Source organism: Ceratotherium simum, chromosome 34 (assembly GCF_057802395.1).
Source record: "Ceratotherium simum simum isolate JZ-2026a chromosome 34, ASM5780239v1, whole genome shotgun sequence".
In the NCBI taxonomy this organism is placed as follows: Eukaryota; Metazoa; Chordata; class Mammalia; order Perissodactyla; family Rhinocerotidae; genus Ceratotherium; species Ceratotherium simum.
Window position 1 is genome coordinate 9,412,905 of NC_141933.1, and position 26,137 is coordinate 9,439,041.

The 26,137-nt window shown below is 45.9% G+C and overlaps 1 protein-coding gene across 2 annotated transcripts; it reads right to left on the bottom strand.

Annotated features, from left to right (window-relative positions):
- Nucleotides 1-1,186: 1,186 nt before the first annotated feature.
- On the bottom strand, nucleotides 1,187-18,872 carry LGALS12 (galectin 12). 2 transcript variants are annotated; one of them, XM_004437512.3, is made up of 9 exons: nucleotides 18,449-18,872; nucleotides 16,999-17,087; nucleotides 16,655-16,868; nucleotides 15,698-15,817; nucleotides 15,083-15,121; nucleotides 14,436-14,462; nucleotides 13,764-13,852; nucleotides 4,108-4,258; nucleotides 1,187-3,586 (listed from the first exon to the last, which is right to left on the bottom strand). In XM_004437512.3, the coding sequence occupies exons 1-9, from the start codon at nucleotides 18,515-18,517 to the stop codon at nucleotides 3,440-3,442; spliced, it is 945 nt and encodes a 314-aa protein (XP_004437569.1). In that variant the 5' UTR covers nucleotides 18,518-18,872; the 3' UTR covers nucleotides 1,187-3,439. The 2 variants fall into 2 exon arrangements, with proteins under 2 accessions (XP_004437569.1, XP_087278881.1); XM_087422755.1 differs by having other exon boundaries at nucleotides 14,436-14,465.
- Between the last annotated feature and the right edge of the window lie 7,265 nt (nucleotides 18,873-26,137).

A 26,137-nucleotide genomic window follows, 5' to 3' on the forward strand; every position in this document is an offset into this window, starting at 1 on the left:
TGAGACAGAAAGAGAACGTGTGGCGGTGGAGCACCCTGAAAGGTGAGCATGGAGCTCCCTGTCCTGCCCCTTCCCCTCCTCTTTCTGCTCTGCACCCTGATACCCTCCAGAGTTGAGAGTCTGTCTGTGATTCCCAGGTAAGTTCTTCACGTCCTTAAGCAACTGGGTCAACTACTCCTGGACTATGTACAATACAGACCCCGGCCCACGGGTATGATCATCAGTTCTGCAAAGGCGAAAGCTGCTGAACGGATGGAGTACACCCCTGTCTGGAAGGCAAGGTGAGCACTCCATCACTGATCTGCGATAGGTCCCCACAGGTGAGACACCTTTGGCACGATGCCTCATTTTCTAGGGTTCTGCTCGTGCTGGGGGTGAGGGGCGTTGGCAACATCAGTGGGGCCAACATGTTATTTGTCACAATATAAGTAGGAGCCACCACTTATTGAGTTCCAACTTGGTATGAGACGTTTTAAGTAATTTGGACTCATAAATTCTCACAGCCATCCTGCTAGGTTGATGTCGTTTCATACTTTTCCATATGAGCACCCTGAATTCGCCCAAACCCATGAAATCTAAGCTTATTGAGGCATCAGGATTTGAACACTGGGACATGTTTTCCTCCCGGCACAGCACTGTTTCCTTTGGGAACTGTGTTCACGAGGATGGTCAGTGGAGAGCCCAGAGGGCACACACTGACTAAGACAGAAGAGCTGGTTCTCACTCTGGTGCCCATGGACCAGCTGTGTGACTCCTGACAAGCTATTAGCCAGTCTGCCCTTCTTTATCTTTCTATCCCATCTACATCCCAGGGTTCTCACAAGAATGAAGTGTATGGGAAAGTGCCGGAAAACTGAGAGTGCTGCTTAAATGTGAGCCACTGTTATGAATGGTGTGTCATCCCCACAGCCCTGTGGGGGGATCAGAGAATGACTTATCATCTCTGTTCTACCGTGGAGGGAACTGAGGCTCAGACGTCACAAGAGGCACATTCTCCACTCTCCCTCCTGCCCTTGGTATGCACAAGGTGAGAGGATACAACGTCAGCACAAATAAAGCAGTCATATTTCTATATAACTGCAATAAACAATTCCAAACTGAAGTTAAAAAATACCATAATAACCCAAAACAATCAGATACTTAGTTATAAATCTAACAACACATGTACAGGGTCTGTATACAAAAACTAGAAGATGTTGATGAAATAAATAAGAGATACAAGTAAATGGAAAGACTTATTGTGCTAATGGATTGAAAGATTCAACATAAAAAGAGGTCAATTCTACCCAAGTTGTTCTTTAAATTTAATGCAATTCCAGCCAAAATCCTGCAGGATATTTCATAGGTATGGACAAGCTGACTCCACAATGTATATGAAAAGGCAAAGAAACATGAATAACTAAAATAATTTGGAAAAGAAGAATAAGGTTGAAGGGATTACATTACCCAATATCAAGATTTACTATAAAGATACAGAAGTCAAGTCAGTGTGGTATTGGCAAAGAGATGGATACACAGATTAACAGAACAAAATAGAGAGTCCAGAAATATGGCTACACGAATATGGCCAATTGATTTTTGACAAAGTTGCAGAAGTACTTCAATGAAGAAAGACAGATAGTCTTTTCAAAAATGTTATTGGAAGAATTGGACATCCATATACAAAAACAAAAAACAAATAAAACCAAAAAACTTCAACCTAAACTGCACATCATAATTAACAATTAGCTCAAAATGGATCATAGATCTAAATGTGAACTATAAAGTATAAAAAACTTAGAAGAAAACAAAGGATAAAATCTTCATTAGGCAAAGAAGTCTTAATATGACACCAAATGTACAATCCATAAAAGAAAAAAAATCGATGAATTGGACTTCATCAAAATTTAAAATTTTTTCTCTGTGAAAGAATCTGATTAGAGAAAGAAAAGACATGCTTAGACTGAGAGAAATTATTTACAAATTACATATTTGATAAATGACTTTTATCCAGCATATATAAAGAACTCTTAAAAACCAATGATAAGAAAACAACTCAATTAAGAAAGGGAGAAAGATCTGAACAGGTGCTGCACCAGAGAAAATACATGAATGGCAGATTAGCACATGAAAAGATGCACAGCATCGTTAGCCATTAGGGAAATATAAATAAAAACCACAATGAGACACCCCTACACACCAATGAGATGGACAAAATAACAAACACTGACAATAACAAGTACTGATGAGGATGCAGAACAACTGGAAATCACATACATTGTTGGTGGGGATGCAAAATGGTTCAGCCACTCTGAAACAATTCCGGGATTGGTTTGGCAGTTTCTCATAAAGTTAAACATGCATTTACCATCTAATCAATCAATCCTACTCATAGGTACTAACCCTAGAGAAATGAAAAGTTATGTTCACACAAAGACTTGTACGCAAAGGTTTATCATAGCTCTATTCATAATTGACGAAAACTGAAAACTAACTCAATGTTCTCCAGTGGGTCAACAGATAAACAAATTGCGGTACAATGGAATACCACTGAGTAATAAACAGGAATGGGTCACTGATACATACAGCAACTTAGATTAATGTCTAATGGAATTTATAACTTCCAAATCAGTATAAGAAAAAAAAAGGGAGGATGATAAAGAAGACTTTGTCAATCCAATAGCAAGCAAGAAAGTTGAAAATATAAGGAAAAGTAGCATGGTAAAGAGAAAACACAAAACAGGATGGTGTAAATAAAACCAAACATGCCAGAAATCACGGTAATAGAACCGTGGCTGGGCACACGGCCCTCCCGCCAGAGATCATGTCCAGCCTCCCTTGCTGACAGCGTGGCCCTGTGACTGAGTGCTTGCCCATGAGATGTGAGTGTGAACAGTATGTTCCAATCCCAGGCTGGGGCTTGTGAAACCAGGTGCCTTGTCCACATTCTCTCTTTGCTTTCTTAGTGGCTGAAACCTAGACATGGTGGCGACTGAGTTTCAGCCACACAGACGATGCTGATGCCCTGGGAGTGGTGGGACGATGACTAGGATGATCCTGAAGGTCCTCGGGGAGCAGAGCCACCTCGCTGACCTGGACCATTTTCTCCTGACCTCGAGAAATAAATGCCTAAATTCTTTAAGCCACTGTATTTTTGAGTGTCTTTCTTAGGCTACAACACCTGCCTCCTGGTCTAGGTCCTGAAGGAAGATGAGCCAGATCCCAGGCTCCTGGTGGAGGGAGGTGCAGAGTTTGAGGATCCTTCACACTCTGGTGCCTTCCCTCTGCAGTGGGGCCCAAAGCCCCTGCAGACACAGGCTCATGGCCCAAGAAGTGAGCCAGGCCTGACACAGTGGTGACAAGTGGACAGTCTAAGGAGAGGAGGAGAGCGAGGCCATATTGTGGGGTCTCAGGCATAGTCTGGCCCTCCTCTTCTCTGGCCGTGCTCCTGGATCCCTCCTCAGTGGTGGACACAGTAGAGCTGGACACTACCACTGATCCGGAGCTCCCTCAGCCGCTCCAGGGCCCCCTGGTCCAGGCTAGTGGCTCCCAGGCCCTGCCCATTGAGTGCCAGCTTCAGCCCTCCCACCTGGCACAGGAGCAGCACCTGGAAAAGAAGGGATGAGGTGCTGCAGCCTTCCAGACAGACCCTCCACCACCTGCCTGATGCCCCACCCAATGAGCCTCTCCTCCCCTCAGAGGACACAAACACTAGATGAACGTGGTAGAAAAGAACAGGACTAGGGGCCCTGCTTGTCACCAGCCCACTCTGACCTTCCACAAGGATCTTCCCAGCCCTAGGCCTCAGTTTCACCAACTCTAACAGGGGTTGCTTCCCCTGGAGGAGTGGTTCTCAACCCTGGCTGCACATTGGAGAGTCATTAGGGTATTTTTTTTTTTTTAATAATGCTGTTGCCAGGGCCCGCCCGATTAATTAAATCTAGGTTTCTGGTTGTGGGATCCTTGGTGCCAATGTGGAGGGTTGAGAGCCATGGCATGGGTGTTCTCTACCCCAGCAGGCTCTGGCTCCCCCAAACCCCCAGTGACTCCCAGTCTCCAGGATGGGAATGCAGCTCTATGCTCCACGCCTGAGGGACAGAGGGACGAGGCAACTTGTCTTTGACCAACCTCGAAGAATCGCTGGGGGTAGAAGAGGAAGGGGGCTGAGATTAGCTTCTTCCGTCCCCAGGACGAGACCCAGGCCAGAGTTCTGTCTGCGAAGGAAGCCCTGAGTGTCACTGGAACGTGGGCAGCCTCATCTCTCAGGCTCAGTGTGAAGCTGCAGAAAGGTAGAGAAGGGTCTCAGTTTCTGTAACCCCCAGGCTATGGCTCCCTGACTCCTCTGGGCTGTGGCTGCTGGGCCCTGAGGGGAGGATGGAGATGGGAAAGCAGCTGGAAGATTTGGCAGATTCCCCCCAAAAAACAAGCCCTTGGACATCTACCAGCTCAGAGGGGTGGAAACCCCCCATGGGGTCTTAGGCACACCTGAGATGACCTGAGATTGAATCTCCACATTGCCACCTGTGGGCTGGAGGACCACGGGGGAGCAAATTACCTTGCCTGAGCCTCAGCTTCCCCTCGTCAAAATGGGGATAATTATGATAATAGTAGTAGCTAACATTTGTTAAGTGCTAACTGTGTGCCACGTATTATCTTAAGGGTTTTGCTAATAGCATAGGGATTAGAGTGAGGCTGCCTGGGTTCAACCTTGCTCTGCTACTTTCTAGACATGTGACCTGCTGTCTCTGTGCCTCGGTTTCCTCATCTGTAATGTGGGGATAACAACAGTGCTGTGCCTATCTTGTGGGTTATTGTCAGAATTAAATGTGTCAACATGAGTAAAGGGCTTAGAATAGCACCTGGTATATAATACTCACTCAAATCACACTTATTTTAAAAAATATATTATCATATAATATGCTACTGTGGAAACTAGTAAAAGAAATCTTAACTAAATAAGCCTTGGGAAGGCCTGTAGGCGGAGCTGCCACACCCTATCACACATCATCAATTACACCAAACAGGAAGAGAGGGAGACTTCCATCTTGGACAGAAGTAAAACTACTTTACTGCTGAAGGAAGACTTCTCTCCCAACCTGGCAACAGCCCAGCCAATGAGAAACGTGCAGCTCAGCCAATTAGAAGCTATTTCTGCCCTGAACTGTTATTTTCCCCCAATGGAGTTTGGTTTAGAACAGCCCCTCCCTACTCCCCCCTTTTCTCTGTAAAAGCAGCTCCCCTCCTTTGTTTGCTGGATTTGCCTATGGTTTGCCATAGCATGCACGTCCTGGATTACAATTCTTTTGGTTATTCCCAAATAAACTCATTTTGAGGTAAAATAACAGGCAAACTTGCTTCTTAAGTTCACACTACCTACCTCATTGGGTCATTCAGAGGAACAAAGGAGATAACGTATGTGATCTCGCAAGTACCTGGCACAGAGTAGGTGTTTTGCTATGCTAGTGTTTGTTTTTCTGGAATCCTCACAGAAATCCTGTGTCATGAGGTTTTCAGCTCACTTAACTGATGAGGACAAGAAGTTAAACGATTTGCTCCATAACTAGTAATAGCTGTGGGGCTTCGGGCTGGGATGTGAACCAGAATTCAGGACTCCAGGTTTGGGTGGGTCTTTCTGCTGCCTGGCACCTGCCTCTCAAATAGGGCAGCCAGATTCTGTTTCATGTCTTGGAAGCTTCTGATGTCATCTTCTTTGAAACAACAGCCCCGAAGCTGTTGTTGACTGACTCCTCGGCAGGAAGTGGTTGAGAGTTGAGAGGAGACACAGGATGCAGATGGTGGGGCAAAGTGCAGAAAGGACCTGACCTGGGTGGGCCTCTCAGGGACTCCTGGTGGATCTGTACCAGGAGGACACTCTGTACATTTCCAGCTTTGGGAAGGAGATGGCAAGAGCTCAACACTGGGAAGAAGCTTGGAAGGCAGGGACCCTGGAGAGTGGACTTAAGGAGCCCCAAACTCCTTCCCCTCCCCTGGAAAGGCTTTGTCTTCCCATTGGCCTGAGAACTCTTGGAGGCCTCAGCATCCCCCCCACCTCAGCCCCATCTGCACAGCGCTCAGCTGGGAAATGGACTCCCTCCAGTTGCCCAGTGAAGCTCTTCGAGGCTACAGCCATATCCCCATATCCTCACTACTTGGGGGGAGAGGATAGAGAGAGAAGGACAAATTTTTAATGCAAATGAACCCCGTGCTCTCCAACTCTCACTCCTTCTGTCCTACTCAAGCCACTCTTGCTCTCAGAAACAACAGTAATCACAGCAGCAGCAGCATTTATCTCAGGCTTGCTAAGTGCCAGGCACTGTGCGAAGTCTTGATGCTGGTGGCCCATGGCTGAATGTGCCTGTAGAAAGGTTCTGGCTGGTCCTTCATATTCCCCAACTTTAAGTCACACCATATTATAAAATTGAGAGAGTTTATATAAAAGATTGCCTCCAGCTTCTCTTTTAAATCAATAATAAGATCTGGCAGTCGTGGGTCTATGGAAATATTCTTTCCATCTCACCACCTTCACAACCTGGTGCTTCACTATTTATGTGACCTTTCAGGCCTCTGAGGGCACGTGAATTCATGGCTCTCAAGAAAGAGCAGTTAAATTACTTGCTGTGAGTGGCAGGTGGCACCTGTGACCTGAGGTTTCAGGAACCACAGCAGAACCTGAGAGCCAGCCCCCAGTGGTTGCAACCCCTGACACTGGCTCTATCAGCAGTCAGGACTGTATACAAGAACCTGGGCCCCCAACAGGAAGTGTGACACCGTTGAACCCAGGGCCCTTGGCAGGTGTGCTGCCAACACCCCCAGATAACCCAGGAGCAGCAGTGCGGGTGGTCCACAGGGCAGCAGCACCTGTGGAGAGCAAGTGGGGGAACACAAGATGCAGGTGAGCCCGGAAGCAGTGGAAGTGCTCACAGCCTGGTGGCCCCAGTGGCAACTCCTGCGATGGCAGCAACATCATAAACAGCAAGGCACCAGCAACCTCAGAGGCACAAGTGCACAAGGAGGGCATTGAGAACACCTCTGGCAGAGGCAGTGGATGGTGAAAAGTGCAGGCTCTCAAATACAACCAGAAGCAGCTCAGAAGCAAAGTAACCAAAGCCTTACCCAAATAAGAAAGGTGGTTATTACCACAAATATGCTGGTGCAGAATGATTTCGTCAAACACCATGAAGAACTAGAGTAACATGGCAGAACTGGAGAATGGCAGCTTTTCAGAAACCAAACTTGAAGTCACAGATTGCAATCTGAATGACAGAGAGTTCAAAATAGCTGTCACAAAGAAACTCAATGAGTTACAAGGAAACTCAGAAAGAGTTCAGTGAGCTCAGGAATAAAATTAATGAATGGAAGGAATACTTTACCAAAGAAAATGAAGCTGTAAAAACAAAACAAAACAAAAACAAAGACAGAAATTCTAGGGGTGAAGAACACAATTAATGAGATAAAAAATAATGTAGAAAGCAGAAAAAATAGAGCAGACCTTGTGGAGGAGAGAATCAGCAAACTCGAAGATAGAAATCTAGAAATGATTCGAGTGGAGGAGGAGAGAGAATTAAGATTTTAAAAAGTGAAGAAATTCTTCAAGAAATATCTGACTCAATTAGGAAGGTAACATAAGGATTATAGGCATCCCAGAGGGAGAAGAGGGGGAGAAAGGAGTAGAGAGCTTATTCAAAGAAATAATAGCTGAGAACTTCCCAAACTTGGGGAATGTAACTGGACACATAACTACATGACGCTAATAGAATTCATAATTTACTCAGTGTATAAAGACCTTCTCCAAGGCATATAATATTAAAACTGTCTAAAGTCAATGACAAAGAAAAAATATTAAGGTCCACAAGACAGAAGAAAATAACCTACATAGGAACCCCATCATGCTTTCAGTTGCTTTCTCAGCAAAAAACTTACAGGCTATAAGAGAGTGGAATGATATATTAAAAATACTGAAAGAAAATACTATCCTCAAAGAATACTCTATCCAGCAAAAATATTCTTCAGATAGGACAGAAAAATAAAAGTTTCCCAGACAAACAAAAGCTGAGGGAGTTGGTCACTAGATCTTACAAGAAATTATGGAGGGAGCCCTCCGACCTGAAACAAAAAGGCAAAGGTTTACAAAGCTTTGAGCAAGGAGATAAATAGACAGACAAAATCAGTAAATTGCAGCTCTATATAAGAATAGGTGAGGAAACACTTAATTATAATATAAAGGATAAACAGAAAGAAAGCACCAAAAATAGCTGTAAATACTTCAATTTGTCACAAACTCACAACAGAAAAAAGAGTAATTTGTGACAAAAAGAACATACAGGGGAAGAGGAAAAGAATGAAAGCTGCATAGGCTAATGAAGATAAGAGGCTATCAGAAAAAGGACTATCTCATCTATGTGATCTTTTTTAACTCTCATTGTAATCACAAAATGAAAAATCATAGCAGAGTCAAAAAATCATAAATAAACAGAAAACTGAGAAAACCATAAGAGAAAACCACCAAATTAAAACGGCAGACAGAAATACAAGGGAAAAGAAACAACGGAAATATAGAACAACCAGAAAACAAAAGATAAAGTGGCAGTATTAAGCCTTAATATATCAATAATCACTCTAAATGTAAGTGAATTGAATTTACCAACCAAAAGGCACAGAGTGGCTGGATGGATTAAACAACAACATCCAACAATATGCTGCCTCCAGGAAACACATGTCAGCTCTAAAGACAAATATAGGCTCAGAGTGAAGGGATGGAAGATGATACTCCACGCAAATGGCAAGCAAAATAATGTGGGTGTAGCCATACTTATATCAGACAAAGCAGACTTCAAGTTAAAAAATATAAGGAGAGACAAAGATGGCTGTTATATAATGGTAAAGGGGACATTCCACCAAGAAGACATAACACTTATAAATATATACGTACCTAACACAGGAGCACGAAAGTATATAAAGCAACTACTAACAAACCTAAGGGGTGAAATTGACAGAACCTCAATAAGGGGACTGTAACACCCTACTTACATCAATGGATAGATCATCCAGACAGAAAGTCAACAAGGAAATAGTGGCCTTACATGAAACACTAGAGCGGGTGGACCTCATAGATTTATATATACAACACTCAATCCAAAAACAGCAGAACACACATTCTTCTCAAGTGCACATGGAACATTCTCAAAGATAGACCATATGCTGTCACAAAAGAAGCTTCAATAAATTTAAGAAGATTGAAATCATAGCAAGCATCTTTTTTGACCATAATGCTATAAAACTAGAAATCAACTACAAGAAAAAAGCTGGGAAAGTCACAAATATGTGGAGATTAGACAACATGCTACTAAACAACTATTGTATCAATGAAGAAATCAAAGGAGAAATAGGAAAATACCTAGAGACAAATGAAAATGAAAACACAACATACCAAAATGTATGGGATGCAGCAAAAGTGGTATTAAGGGGGAAATTTATAGCAATATAGGCCTACCTCAAGAAACAAGAAAAATCTCAAATAAACAAGCTTAACCTATACCCTAAAGAACTAGAAAAAAAGAACAAGGCCCGAAGTCAGTAAAAGGAAGCAAATAATAAATATCAGAGCATAAATAAATGAAATGGAGACTCAAAAAACAATAGAAAGGCTCAATGAAACTAACAGCTGGTTCTTTGAGAAGATAAACAAAATTGACAAACCCTCAACCAGAGTCATTATGAAAAAAGGAGATAAGACTCAAATAAATATAATCAGAAATAAAAAGAGAAATTTCTCTGGACACCACAGAAATAAAAAGGATTATAAGAGAATACTATGAAAAGCTATATACCAACAAACTGGATAACTTAGAAGAAATAGATAAATTCTTAGAATCATACAACCTACCAAAATTGAATCAAGAAGACTAGAGAATCTGAATAGAGCAATCACAAGCAAAGAGATTGAAACAGTAATCAAAAACCTCCCAAAAAACAACAGTCCAGGACCAGAGGGCTTCTCTGGAGAATTTTACCAAACATTCAAAGAAGACTTCCTATCCTTCTCAAACTATTCCAAAAAATTGAAGAGGACAGGATGCTTTTACAATGCCAACATTACCTGATACCAAAACCAGACAAGGACAACACAAAAAAGGAAAATTACAGGCCAATATTGCTGATGAACATAGATGCAAAAATCCTCAACAAAATACTAGCAAATCAAATACAACAATACATTAAAGGATAGTGGGAGTTATTTCAGGGATGCAGGAATGGTTCAATATCCACAAATCAATCAATGTGATACACTGCATTAAAAACATGAGGAATAAAAATCACATGATCCTCTCAATAGATGCAGAGAAAGCATTTGACAAGATACAACATCCATTTATGATAAAAACTCTCAATGAAATCGGTATAGAAGGAAAGTACTTCAACATAATAAAGGCCATATATGACAAACCCACAGCAAACATCATACTCAATGGAGAAAAACTGAAAATCATTCCTCTGAGAACAGGAAGAAGACAAGGATGCCCAATCTTGCAACTCTTATTCAACACAGTACTAGAGGTTTTAGCCAGAGCAATTAGGCAAGAAAAAGAAATAAAATTGATCCAAATTGGAAAGGAAGAAGTGAAACTGTCCCTATTTGCAGATGAAATATTCATATACATAGAAAGCCCTATAGAATCCACCAAAAAACCATTAGAAATAATCAACAAATACAGTAAAGTTGCAGGAGAAAAAATCAACATACAAAAATCAGTTGCATCTCTATACTCATTTAAAATTGCCATAAAAAGAATAAAATATCTAGGAATAAATTTAACCGAGAAGGTGAAAGACCTATACATTGAAAACTGTAAGACATTATTGAAAGAAATCGAAGAAGACATAAAAAAATGGAAAGATATTCCATGCTCATGGATTGGAAGAATAAACATAGTAAAAATGTCCCTATTACCTAAGCAATCTACAGATTCAATGCAATCCCAATCAGAATGACAATGACATTCTTCATGAAAATAGAACAAAGAATCCTAAAATTAATATGGAACAACAAAACACCCCAAATAGCAAAAACAATCCTGAGAAAAAAGAACAAAGTTGGAGGTATCACATTCCCTGAAGTCAAAATATGCTACAAAGCTATAGTAATCAAAACGTCATGGTACTGGCAGAAAAACAGACACACAGATCAATGGAACAGAACTAAGAGCCCAGAAATAAACGCACACATCTATGGACAGCTAACCTTTGACAAAGGAGCCAAGAACATACAATGGAGAAAGGACTATCTCCTCAATAAATGGTGTTGGGAAAACTGGACAGCTACATGCAAAAGAATGAAAGTAGACCATTCTCTTACACCATAGACAAAAATTAACTCAAAATGGATCATAGACTTGAATGTAAGACCCGACACCATAAAACTCTTAGAAGAAAATATGTCAAACACTCTTTGACATCAGTCTTAGCAGAATCTTTTTGAATACCATGTCTATTCAGGCAAGGAAACAAAAGAAAAAATAAACAAATGGGACTACATTAGACAAAAAAGCTTCTGTTCAGCAAAGAAAACTATAAAGAAGACAAAAAGACAACCCACCAACTGGAAGAAAATATTTGCAAATCATATATCTGACAAAGGATCAATTGCTAAAATATATAAATAACTCATACAACTCAACAATAACAAAGTGAACAACTTGATCAGAAAATGGGCAGAGGACACAAACAGACATTTTTCCAAAGAAGATATACAGATGGCTAACAGGTGCATGAAAGATGCTCAACATCACTAATTGCTAGGGAAATGCAAATCAAAACTACAATGAGATATCACTTCACACCCATCACAATGGCTATAATTAACAAGACAATAAATCACAGGTGTTGGAGAGGATGTGGAGAAAAGGGAACCCTCACACACTACTGGCGGGAATGCAAACTGGTGCAGCCACTGTGGAAAACAGTATGGAGATTTCCCAAAAAATTAACAATAGAAATACCATATGATCCAGATATTCCACTACTGGGTATTTATCCAAAGAATATGAAATCACAATTCAAAACGATTTATGCATCCCTATGTTCATTGCAGCATTATTCACAACAGCCAGGATGTGGAAGCAATCCAAGTGCCCCTCAACAGACGAATGGACAAAGAAGAAGTGGTATATATATACAATGGAATACTACTCAGCCATAAAAAAAGACAGAATTGTGCCATTTGCGACAACATAGATGGACCTTGAGATTATGTTAAATGAAATAAGTTAGACACAGAAAGACAAATACCATATGATTTCACTCATATGGGGAAGATAAACATACAAACACATAGATAAGGAGAACAGATTAGTGGTTACCAGAGGAAAAGGAGGTAGGGGGAGGGCAAAAGGGGTACATAGGTACAGTGACACATAAGAACTAGACTATTGGTGGTGAACACAATGCAGTCTGTACAGAAACTGAAATATAATAATGTACACTGTAAATTTCACAATGTTAAAAGCCAATATGATCTCAATAAAATTAAAAAAAAAGTTACTTGCTGTGTCACTAATAATAACCATGTGACTTGCAGCTAAGACAGGAACCTAGTCAGATGTCTCCAAGTTCTGGGAGGGGGAGGTGTTTTCTATCACTGGGAACTTTTTCATTTTCCCTATAAAGTTGGGATTATCTTTCTCCTTTTTTTCCAATGGGGAACCTCAGGACTCCAGACTCAGAGAGGTGTAGGGACGTGCCTGCGACACAGTTTATCAGAGGCAAAATCAGGAATCCACCCCAGTGTGCCTGGCTTTGGAGGTCATGCTGTCCTAGGTTGGACAGCAGCCTGCCCAGAGTTCACAGGCCTGATCAGGAGCAATGTGGGGCCAGGGTTTAGTGAGGGCAGTGACTTCAAACACAAAAACAAAACAAAAGAGGATTGGGGGGTAGTGCACAGGGTGCCACCTCCTGCCCGCCCCTCCCCAGCCCCTCCACTGAGAGAATTTGGTACCACCACGTTTGTGGAGCACTTGCTGTGCGCCTGACACAATTCTAAGCCTTTACACCACCTCTGAGGCTGGCACTATTGTCATCCCTCTTACAGACAGGGAAACTGAGGCACAGAAAGGAAAGTAACTGCCGTGAACGTGCTCGGGTAGTTGAGTGTCCTCAGCAGAAGTCAGACCCAGGCAATCTGGCCCAGAAATCCAATGCATTTCCAGAGGGAAGGAAAGAACCAAGGAGGGAAGGAAGGAAAGAAAGAAAGAGTGAAAGACAAAAAGAAAGAAAAAAAAAGAAAAAAGAAAAAGATCCTCCTCTAATTGGCTTGGCGCTCCCAGGCTTGGGAAAGGGAGCGGGAGCGCCCCCTGGTGGAGATGTTGGTTATTGCGTCCCTTCTAATCTCCGCTTCCCGGCACCAGCCCTCTCTCTGGGGCCCCCTGGCTGTGTTTCCTCAACCAGACATTGTGTCACGGATGCAGGTCGCATCTTCTCACTGAGTCTCAGCCTGTGCCTGCAAAGGGCCTTTCCTGACCTGCGACCAGAGGCTGGCTGGCCTGACCAGATGCACAGGCAGGGAAGACACTCCCACAAATGGGGCTGCTGGGGTCAGGGAGGCAGCCTGAGCCCTGATCCCAATCCCAGTCTGACTGTCAGGGGCTCTGTGACCCTGGGTACCTTACCTCTCCTCTGTCCTCATCTGTAGGATGGGGATTAAGTGGTGGTGTTGGAGATAAGGAGGGAATGCTTATAAGACTGGCCCCCGGCACAGAGAGGCTTCCCCCTCCCTCCACCTGCATACTTACTCCTTTGGCTCTGGCAAGACCAGCCCCCGCACTATGATGACCTGTCCGGGCCAGAGACCCCGGGGAAGGGCACGCGAGCAGGGCACCTCCTGAAGGAACAGGGAGATGACTGAGAAGGCACTCACAGAGGGACTGGGGGCTGGGGGGGCTTCCATCCCCAGGAGTGGCTTCCAGGGCTGCCCTTGGGGGCCGGGAGCCCTGGAGCAGGTGAGTCTCTGCCTCTAGGCCTGCAGCCAGGAGGAGACTCTGCTCTGCTCATTTATTAAACACCTACTGCAGGCCAGGCCTCCTGTGCTCCGCTCTCCCTGGCCTCTCCAGGCTGAGCTCTGGGCCCCTCCATGCTGTGAGCACCACGTATGGCCCCCATCACTGCAGCCCAATGGAAATGTACTGACTGGTTCATTGGTCTGCCTCCCCACCAGCCTGTGAGCAACTGGAGGGCTGGGACTGGCTCGGCCCTCTATCCTAGAGCCCAGCCCTGGGCCTGGCATGGTATCAATTAATTGTGTGCAGAATAAATGGACAAAAGGTACAATGAAGCTGCCAGCCCACCCGCAGCCTGCAGTTTTGTATAAAGGTAGGAAGAACCCTGAGGGCATTTCCACCAGGCGGGGGTGCCCTCCCACCCCGGGGAGCAGGGGAGGGACTACACCTTCCAGGGAGGTCACTCACCAGCTGGGGGCTCTTCAGCAGGAAAGGCTGCTAAGGAAAGAAAGAGGAGATATGGAGGCCACATGGTGATTGCTTAGTGAGGGAACCTCTTGTTATTATTATTAAAAATTGGGGGTATTTGGTGTTTGTCTCTCTCAAACACAATGCAAGTGAGTCACTGGAGCCCCAGTGGGGTCGTCTTGAATTCAGAGGGACACCGGCTCTGGAATAATGGAGAAGACCTGGATGGAGGGTCTGTGTGGCCTTGGAGAAGTACATGGGCCTCATCTCCCCTTCTGCCCTGCAGGCCGACCCCAGCTACCTCGAAGGGTTGCTCTGGGAATTGAAAGCTCCAACCTAAAGGGATCTTCTGATAGGAATACCCGGGTCCTGCCCATTCCTGACAGCCAGCCCACCCCCATCCATCTTCCCAAGCTGGGCTGGGAAAGGCAAATCCAGGCTCTGCAGGGACTGAGGAGGAGCAGATTGTATCCATGGCAATGGCTTGTATCCCTGGCAACTGCACAGGCAGGGAAGGGGCAGCTGGCCCTTTGCCATGTGAGCAGCAGCCCAGGGAGGGGCAGGTCGTGCTGGGGAGGAGGGAGAACCAGCGGCTCAGCTAGTGTGGCTGGGACCACAAGGGCAAACCTTGCTCCCAAGAGACTCACGTGTCCAACTGGATACTCGCTGCCGCCCTCCACAAATGGCTGTTCAGAAAGAGAAAAAGCAGCAGTCTGGATTCAGGCCACTGCAAGCCCCAAATGCTATTTTTTGGCCCCTGCCTGCCCTGCCTATGCTTGGGAGGGGGGCAGAGGCTGACTTAGGCCTTGCTAGCTCCCTCATTCTCCCCATAGGCCTCATCAGTGGTTCTCACACCTGGCATTTTGAACATGCTGATTCGTAGACCCCACCCAGACTTACTGGTCCTAGAAATCTGCATTTTTAATAAGCTCCTCAGGAGGGAGTGATATAGCCAGCTGCTAAGTTTGGGCCCTACCCCTCCAAGTCTCCAAGACTTTCACCTCCTGGCCATTGCTCCTCCGTGTTAACCAGACCCCACACCCAGTACAGACTTCTGCCCGAGGCTCTGGGGTCCCCCTTCTGTGGTCACTTTCACTTCCTCTCACCCCACTCATATCTGACACCTTGATGGATCTCCTCCACCTTGGCTACAATTGGTGTGACATGGGTTGTCTGGGGCAGGAGGGGGTTCTGGGCCTGTCTAGGCATCGGGGGAAGTCAGGGGCCGCTGCCACCCAGGCCTTGGCTCCAAGGGAACTTACGTTGATGTTCAGGAATCCAAGGGCATTCACCAAGATGTCCCCAAATATGCCCAGGGTGTCTACCCGAGACAGCGGGAGCCGGTAGCGGTAGTGGAGAAAGTGCTGCCCATTTACGCTCACCTGGAGACAGACAGAGGCTGGCTCACTGAGTTCTTACTAACGTGCCAGGTGTCAGTGAGCACTCTCACCTGGAATTTTCCTCATTTAACTTCACATCACCTCCATGAGGCAGGTACTTTTACAGACGAGGTGCTCCTGGCTTGGGGAGCTTAAGTGACCTTCCCAAGGTTGCAGAGCTGGCAGATGGCAGAGCTGGCCTTGGAACCAAGACACCTCTCAATGCCCCTCTCTGGCCCTGACACAGCACTTCCCCACGCTGCCCCTCACTTCCCCTCACAGCAGACCTGCCAGCAGCATCCTCATCCCCAGGGGAGGAAACAGAGGCTCAGGAGGTCCCACCCTCCACTGCTGGCTCCCTACCAACTCCTCTCACCCCTGGAGAAGTCTGAAGATCCCGCCATCTTTCTGGCAGGAGATCACGTCGGTGGTGACAGCCTTGAGGTCAAGTTCTTTCTCCCTGCCCCTGTCCCCTCAGCTGTGAGATGGGGAGATTGAAAGTACCTTCCTCATGGGTTGTGGTGGGGATTCAATGAGCTGATATTTAAGGGCTTAGAACAGTGCACGGCACATGGCAGCGGCTCTCCAAGTGCTTGCTGTGACCATGGCAGTGGTGCCTTCTCCAGGGCCGGGCACCATAGAGCCTTCCTGTTACCATGCGTACCAGGCCATGTGGGCCCAGGGCAGCTTTGAACAAGGCTTGGCAGCTCCTTGGTCCTTTCGGTACTCAACCCCTCCTCCCAGCACCCCTTAACACAGTGGCATGGGGAATTCAGCTGAAGGAAGGAGGAGTGGAAGGACACAAGCTCTAGACACTTGATGCCCATCCCTTCCACTCACCTTCATCTCCTCATTTCCAAAGAGAAAGAGGATGAGGAAGCTGTCACCTCTCTGCAGGGCCAGGCGGGGCCACCGGGCCTCTGCTTGCCAGCGCCCATGGTGCAGGGTGTTGCAGATCACGTGGGGGTTGGTGGTGTGGAAGCGAGGGTTGAAGTGGATGGCGATATCCGGCCGGGGATGCAGGCTGCAGCCGCACTGGAAGTCCACCTGAAACCTGGGGAGTGGTGGGGTTCTCAAAGGACCCTTGTGGTCAGAGACCCCCAGAGACCCCGAAGGGAGAGAGGAAGCCCCAGCTCGATGCCTCTGGGGCTGAGCTCCAGCACCCCGCAGAGCACTCCCCTTACTTGCGTGCATCGCGAGCGACTACTCCCTGTAGCATGACCATCTTGCCTGCACGCAGGCCACCAAAAATTGTTGTGACATAAGGAACCACCTGAACAAGGAGAGAAACCCATCATACAGGGTTGGAGAAAGGGCCTAGGGACCCCTGTGACAGGGGGCTGGGGAGGGAAGAGGAAAAAGAAAATTCAACTCTCCCATCCCAAACAGAAAATGCCCTTAGAGGAAAAATTAGTTTTCTCTGAAATGTTCTCTTCCATGTACTCCCCTTTCCTGGACCTTCACACGTCAACACATTGCACCGGAGAAGCCAAGTTCAGCTTTACTACCCCCTTGGAGCACCAGCCCAGCCCCTCTCCCCAGCTCCTAGGACACAGTAGTGTCCCCAGTGAGGCTTGCTGTCCACTGGATGGCACCATGGCCTCTAGAAGTCTGGTATTGAGGCTTCCTGAGGACCGTTTATTCGCTGGAGCCCGGGACTGGGAGTCAGAAGGATGGACTAGTTGGGACCTGAGAGCTGACCATGATGTGGACGCCTGGAGAGATAACTAAGGATAGAAGCTGCCTGGCACTCCTGAAACACAACACACACTTTTACAACTCCCTACCTTTTCAGAGCTGTTTCCTCTGCTCTCCCTGCTCTCTGTGATATTGGACTTGACTTTCAAGCATCCTAACATCTTCTCTGACACCTTCTCACAGCATCGTCCACTTTGGTGCCTGAATTATTCCTTCCTTCCCCTGTGTCCCCAGAACACTTCATTCCATGGCTTGGCCTTTGACTGGCTGTTTACTCTGGGAGGCACAAGCCCCTCAAAGCTGAAGTCCTGTCTTTCCCTTCTGTGCTCAGCGCCCCGCCTGGCACAGCGTGGGCTCAATAGGTCTTTACAGAACGAATGTGAACATGCAGCAGGTAACACCCGGCAGGATCACAAGACTGCCCTTCATGAGGTGTTCTCCAACCATCAGTAGCCTTCAGAAGCCCAAACCATCTACAAAGAGCCGAGACCCAACAGCGGGCCATCCAGGTGGGAGCTCACAGCCTGCAAAGCAAGAAACAGTTGTAACCTGGGCAGTGCTTCCCCCATTATTCAGGCACCTGGGGAGATGGGGAGCTCCTGGGCTGTCAGAGAGCCCACAGCTTAGCAGGGCTCAGCAGTTCAGTCCCTCCCACTTCCCAGGCTCCAGGCCTGGCCTGTAATTAACTGAGCCCATGTAGTGCTCCTGGGAGGAGAGGGCCGAGGAGAGAGAGAGTGAAAATCAGTGCTCATTAGTGGGAATTCGCTGGTCAGCCACTTTGCTAGGCTCAGAGGGCCTTCCAGAGCCCATGGGCAGGTGCAGGGGGAAGCAGGGCCCAAGACTGAAGCCCTCTCCACCCACCACCTGGGAGTCTGGGCCCAGCTGGAAGGGAGGAGCCTGAGACCCAGGAGGTTCCAGATCCCAGGGAATGCTCACCGGGTGGAAGACTGGCGGCTGCAGGATGAAGGCTGCAGGGAGCGGGTCCAGTTTTTCTCCAGATGACATGAGGGGTGGGGCACCTCCTATTCAGGCTGCTGATCCTGATTCCAGGAGCCCCCACTGGATCAACTCACCTTTCCCAGCCAGGACTCTAAGTGCCTGGGGCAGCTCTCTGCAGGGTCAGGCAGGTCTGGGAGGGCAGTGGTCCACCCCTAGTGCCACACCCCAGCTCCAGCCCCAACCGCTGAAATGGGGCTGTCAGCAGAAATCCACGTCCAGGGGCAGGAAGCCCACACTAACTAGCCAGCTAACTAACTAGCCCCTCTGGGGCTGAAGCACGTGGCTGCTGCAGAGGAAGGCCAGAAGGCTTTGCGGCCAGGGAGGGTTTGTGGTTTTGGGGAGGCCTTCTGAGCCCTCCCAGGTCACAGGCAGGTGTAGTGGTACTTGTGGGCAGGTTCCTGGAGAAGCCCCACCCCCGGCTTCCTGGCCGGCATTGAGTGGCTTCCCCTTTTGCCTCCTCCCCTCCCACACCTCCTCCCCTCCTCTTTCCCTCCTCACTCCTGCTCTAGTCCCCTCCCTCCCCTCCCCCCTCTCCTTTCCCTCTCCCTCTTCCCTTGCCTTCTCCCCTCCCTTCCCCTGCCCTTCTCCCCACAAAAAGTTTTCCTCTCTTTCTCTCATTTCCCTGCCCTTTCCCCACTCTTCCCCCTTTGGCAAGTTTTATCGTCCCCTGTGGCTCCATTTCAGCATCAGCTGGCAATGCCAGGGCCCAGCTGGGGTCACAAGAAAGTGGGGCTGGGGGAGAGGTGAGAAAAGGTCAGGGAGTGAGGAGAGCCCCCTTAGGCTGAGAGAAGGCGGCACGTGCAGTGGGATCACACAGCTGCAACCAAGGAGATCTTGGTTCTTGCTCAGCCTCTGCTCTAACATGCTGTGTGCCTTGGGACGAGTCGCCTGCCGTCTTTGGGACTCCCTTTGATCGTCTTTGTATAGAGAGGGTGACTACAGCAGCGTATCTCCAAGGGAGGTCTGTGCCTGGGGGTGGGCCCAGATAGCTGCGTTTTCATCAAGCTCCCCCATGATCCTTTGGACTAGAGTCATTGCAGTTCTGGTTTAAATTCCAAAAGGCTTTCCCTTTAAAAAGCAGCAGAACTTCTCACCTTTATCCTGGGTTGGGAGGCCCTGGGATCTGACCACAGTGTCTGACTTGGCAACAGGGAATTCCCGGCAGAACAAGGCTGGGCAAAGTCTCCATTGCAGGGTTGCCGAGGGAAGAGTATGCCGCTGCTCTGAGGGAGGGGTGAGTGTAAGGCAGGCCTCGGGAAAGGCATCTTAGGTGCTTCTCAAGGGCAGCAGCAGCATTGCCTGGGAGCTTGTGAGGAATGCGAACTGTTGCCCCCCCCAGACCTACTGAAGAGGGATCTCTGGGTGCAGGGCCCAGGGATCTGCATTTTAGTGCACCCTCCAGGTGATTCTGATGCTTGTTACTGTTTGAGAAGCACCGACTTAGGTGCTCACTGGCAGGGCTTGGGGTATGGAGGCAAGGAATTTGTTCAGATCTTGCTGGGTAGGTGGAGCTGGGCTGCTGAAGGTGCATTGTGTGGGGGAAATTCCATCAGAGGTGTGTTGACGAAGACTAATCTATATACACAGCAGGAAGGAGAAACCAAACGTGGAGAAGCCAGTTGGGCAGCAACATGGAGCCCCACCCCTGGGGGTCAGATCTGGGTCCTGGTCTCAGCCTCACAGCACCAATCTTAAGTGAAATACGCCATCTCCCTCTGCCCATCGGAGCCTCAGTTCCTGGTCTATGCATTGAGGAAAGAGAATGTATTAGTTTGCTAGGGACACCTAGCAAAGTATCATAGTCTGGGTGGCTTAAACAACAGAAATTTAATTTCTCACGGTTCTGGAGGCTAGAAGCCCAAGATCAAGGTGTCAGCAGGCTTGTTTTTTTCCGAGGCCTCTCTCCTTGGCTTGCAGATGGCCGCCGCTGGGTCTGTGCGTTTGTGTCCTAAATTCTTATAAGAAGACCAGTCATATTGGATTAGGGCCCACCCGTGTGACCTCATTTTACCTGAATTACCCTTTTAAAGGCCTTATTTCCAGATGCAGTCTCATTCTAGTTACTGGCGTTAGGACTTCAACATGCATTTTGGGGGGTGAGGTTGGGGAACACAACTCTGCCTGTACCGGAAGATTAGCTGTTAACTGTTTTCTTTCTGAAACCTCAAGGCTATTGCAACTGTTCAGGTGTGGGGAGCTGATGAGGGCCTGCAGTGGGGGAGGCAGCAGAAGGGGGAAGATAGCCCATTTCATTACTCTTTTCAGGTGACCCCAGTTTTTGACAGCTGGGAGGGACCTGATTGGGCTTAAAGCACCTCAAGAACTTGTTGAATATTAGAGGTTCCAGGATGAGAGAGGGTCTTAGTGTCTGTTGGTCTGTCCGGGGTCGGGAACGGCAAGATCCCCCTGCCTCAGGCCCCCACTCCCATCCCAGCTCGCTACACCCTGTACTTCCCCCTCAGAGCGCTTATCCTAACTGGTCATTATCTGCTGAAGACTTTTTTAATGCTTGTCTCCCATTTCCCTACTCCCCACCTGTAAGTTCCACAAGGGCAGATTTATTCTTGTATGCTGAGTACCAAGCAAATGCCGGACACAGAGCAAGTGCTCCAGATATACTTAAAGAATGAATTATTGGATCAAGTCATGGTTTATGGCTCCTGTCCGGTCTCTGCCTCCTTCTCTGTCTCTCTCCCAGCAGATGTGGAACTGTGGCCCAAGCACAAACTAGTCACATACTCTTCCCCTGGCCTCAGATTGTAACTGAGATAATTTTACCTATATCGATCAATTACCAGTTAATAGCTTGGGAAATATATCTGTGGTCAGGGATCTCAAGGTGCTCTGTTCTTCTCCATATTTTGATCCAGCAGCCTCTTTCACAATCCCTGATCCTGAACGGGTGTAACTCTCTGGGCCTAGGGAGGGACTAATGCATGTATTAACCTACTTTGGTCTACATCTCTACCCCTTTCTTCTATCTGATTCTCTTCCAGGTCACTGGAAACTCTCATGGATCCTCTTTCTCGAGGGGCCAGTTTTGCGTCATCCTGGAACAGAGGGTGGGATAATTAGGAGAAATACTAGGCAAGAAGAGTTGACAGAACCTGACGGCTGGCTGGATAAGGGAGACTAGGAAAAGAGGCCAAAAAAAGTGACTCCAGCATCTTGAACCAAACGATTGGGAAGATTTTGGAGGCATTAACAAAAAACAGGGCAGCTGCGTGTATAATCCTGAGGGAGGCAAGTTGGCTAATTCCTGTGGAGACCACTGTGGAGGAGGCGGGATGCAGGAACCCTGCATTCCCTGGACACAGGGAATGTTCAATCGGTGTGGAAAGAATGAAGGTGGCATTGCCTGAAAGTGTGTTAATATACTCTTGAGAAAACGGGTTCAATTTCTGCAGGTGCTATTCTGCCCGGTAAGTGCGTTTTAGTGGCTGCAGCCAGTTTTCATACCCGGGTGCTGTGACGATTAAAGAGAGCAGCCATCCGTCTTGCTCTCAAGGAGCTTCCAGTCTAAATGCAGAGAGACAGCATACACTTTGAGCGGAGAACCAACAGGACAAAGCCAGCTCCATTTTATTTATCTTTTTTCCCCAAAGAGATAGAACCATTTGGACAGAAATATTGTAAAACTGGGGAAAAAACCCAAGAATCACCCATAACCTCAGAAGGTAGAACACAACTCTTCTCATGACTTTGATGTATGTCCTACCAAACTTCTTCTCATCCCTGTGGATCATAGGTTTATAAGGAATCTCAACTCAAAACCTGAAGCAGCTTGAATGTTTCCCAACCACTGCTCTTGACTGTATCTGTTGACTCTCTCTTCCCTGAGAGGTCGCAGACTCCATCATTTTTCAGGCAGCTCCTATCACTTTCCAAGCACTTGGTTACTGAAACTCAATCCAGTTTAGCACTGGTCGTCAATGGTTGTTGACGTCACAAAGAGAAAGAGAAGCAGACACATTTACTTCCTGATGGAAGAAGACATCGCTACTAATGAAATCCTCTTGAAGAAAAAGTCATTGAATCTGAATTTGATTGACTCTCTAGACTTAACTACCAGTTTATAGGAATACAGAGCACAAATGAGCACGTTGAACAACAGCAGCAAAACTCAGACCCTGGGAGACTTTACAGGACAAATGACCCAGTTTCTTCAATTAAAAAATTCAAGAAAAAAAAAAAAGGTGGAGGAGAAACCTATAGATCAGAGATTCACAAACTTTTTCTGTAAAGGACCAGATGGTAAATATTTTAGGCTTTGGAGGTCATGAAGTCTTAGATGCCACAGCAACTAGTCAACCCTGCCCTTGTGCTCTGAAAGTCGCCTTAGACAATATGTAAATGAAGGATGTGGTTATGTTCAAATAAAACTTCATGAAACTGAAAGTTGAATTTCATATAATTTCCCCATCACACAAATATTATTCTTTTATTTTTAAAACCATCAAACAACGTATAAAATCAATCCTAGCTCTTGGGCCACATAAAAACTGACAGTGGGTGGTAGTTCGTGGGATGTAGTTTGCTGCCTCCTGCTTTAATTAAAAGAAATTAAGAACCACATCAACCAATCGTAACTTATGGACTTTATTTGGATTTTGGTTCAAACAAAAAAACAGTTAAAAAAATGTATAAGGAATCAGAGACATGAACGTTGATTGGCTATTTGACGACATTATAGACTGCTAAAATATTTTTAAATGTGTTAACAGTATTGAAGTCATCTTTATTTTTAAAATATTCTTTATCTTTTAGAGATACATACTAAAATATTTACAGATGAAATGATGTGTCATCTGGCATGTGCTTCAAAATAATCCAGGTGTAGAGGAAGGGAGTGGGGGATATAGATGATGCCAGATTGGTCATATACTGACAACTGGAGAAGCTCAGTTAAAGGTAAATGGGGATCCATTTTTGTGTGAAAATTTGCATAATAATAAGTAAAACAAAACAAAACAACCAAACAACCCCAAACCCAAAGCCACAACTCAATCAGTGTATAGCTTTTTTTGTGTGTGTGTGTGAGGAAGATTAGCCCTGAGCTAACATCTGTTGCCAATCCTCTTTTTGCTGAGGAAGATTGGCCCTGGGCTAACAACTGTGCCCATCTTCCTCTACTTTATATGTGGGACTCTGCCACAGCATGGTTTGATGAGTGGTGCCTAGGTCCATGTCTGGGATCTGAACCTGTGAACCCTGGGCACCTAAAGTGGAGCACGTGAACTTAACCACTATACCACTGGACCGGCCCCCAGGATACAGCTTTTCATCTCATCTCCTATTTGCCTGGGGGGAGATGCATGGCTTAATGTCCTGGAAGTGGGTGAGCCCAGTTTGCTCCTTTGGGCACCCTCCCACCACGGTGCCCAGGAGTGGAAGGGGAGGCGGGAACTACTGCAGTTGGGGGCAGGGAGGAGGAAGAGGATTGACAGACACTAGACAAGCCATGGGGCAGTCAGGGACTCCCTCTGGCTCTGTGCAGTTCTAACCCTAGTGCTGGGGGCCTCTGTGTATGTGGCCTTGGTAGGGAGAGTGTGCAGGCAAAGTTATTTTACTCCAATACACTCGGCCACTGAGGACCCCCTGAGAGGCACTGGGTCTCCCTTTGGGTCTTGCATAAATAGGAGTCCTTCTTTGCCCAGCCCTCCAGCCCAGCCTGGATGCCTGAACATCTCTTCCTCCTCCACCTCCTCTCCTTTACCTGATACCACTGGAAACTCTGAGGTCCTCATCTGGGCACATGAGAGCCAGGAGGTAATCACCAGCAGATCTTCACTGTAGGAGATTCAAAGGGCTATACTTTAGGAAGAAGAAAGATGACCTCAGAGGGAAGGTTACTGCTGCAAGACAGAAAGATGAGCAAAGAGAGTGGCAACATACAGACCAATCTAAAGTAATGTCAATTAATTACAAAAATGATGATAATAATAATGTGAATTCAGGGTTAAAAAAGGGCAGAACTAAAATAGCATGGGAGGGGAAGATTGGAGTGAAAGTGTTCTAAGGTCCTTGCATTGTTTCAGAGGGGTGTTTAGGATCTGACTTTTAGACTTCCAGCACGCATGGTAAAATTTTGAGGGTGATAAATACGAGAATAGAGTGTAAACTTCAAACAAATAGAGGGAAAAATGTAACATACCTCAGATCAGATCTCTATGAAGAATATAAAACTTCATTGAAAGACATTAAAGAAGACCTAACAAATAGAGATAATGTGTAATGGATTGGAAGACTCAATTTTGTAAAGATGTCAACATTGCTGAATTGATTTTTGGATTCAATGTAATTTCAATCAAGATGCCAAGAGAGTATTTTGAGCAATTTGACAAGCTAATTCTGAAATATTTATGGAAGGACAAAGCTCAAGAGTAGTCATACTCCTGAGGAAGAGTAAGGAGGGGGGAATCTCAAGATATCCATATAAAAAGACTTATCATAAAGCTATAGTAATTAAGATCATGTCACAGTAGCACAAAGAGACACATTTACCGGTGAAATAGAATAGAGCCAATGATATTCTTGCTCATTCGTGAAAGCCTGACAAGTGACAGAGGAGGCATTGCTCATCACTGGGGGAAAGAGAAACTATCAATAAGTGATGCTGAGATAAATAATTATTCATATGGGAGAAAATGAAATTGGATCTCTGCCTGACACATACACGAAAATCAATTCCAGATAGATCAAATGAAAAAGACACAATTTAAAAACTCTTACAAGAAAATATAGGAGAATATTTTTCACACTTCAGGGCAAGAAAGGACTTCATGAAAAGATACAGAGAACTAACCACAAAAAAAGACTGAAATTCTACTTCATTAAAGTTAATAACTTCTCTTCAACAAAAGGCATCATGCAGAAAGTGAAAAGACAAGCCATGAATGGGAAGAAAATACGTGTAAACAAATACAACTGACTAAAGATGAGTACCAAGAATATATAAACAGCTCCCACAAATCACTAAGAAGACAACTCCAAAGAAAAATGGGCAAAAGACACGAAAAGGCACTTTTTTTTTGTGAGGAAGACCAGCCCTGAACCCGGGGAACCCCGGACCGCTGTAGCCCACCGTGTGCACTTAACCTCTTGCACCACGGGGACCAGCTGGAGAAGGTACTTTTTAAAAGAGGAAATGGCTAATAAATATATACAAAGTTCTCAACCTTATTAGTGACCAGTGAAATGCAAATGAAAACATCAGTGAAATACTATTTTACATCCACGCACACAGAAAAATTAAGTATGACACAGCTAAGTGTTGGTGAAGATGTAAATCAACAAGAATTCTTACCCATTGCTGGTAGAAGCGAAATTGGTACCAGCAATTGGGAAAACATTTTAGTGTTCTATAGTTAAGCTGAACTTTTGCATACCTTCCTAGGTATTAAATCCTATAGAATCTCTTGCATGCATACACTAGGACACAATTGGGTTCTTTTCAATAGTTTCTAATTCCAAATTAGAAAAAACCAAGTGGTTTTATCACCCGATCAGTAAATAAATAGTATATTCACATAAGGGAATATTTTACAGCACGGAAAACGAATTACAGATCTATACAGCAATATGTATGTAGTACAGAAACAATTTTGAAAGAAGCAAGTTGCAGAA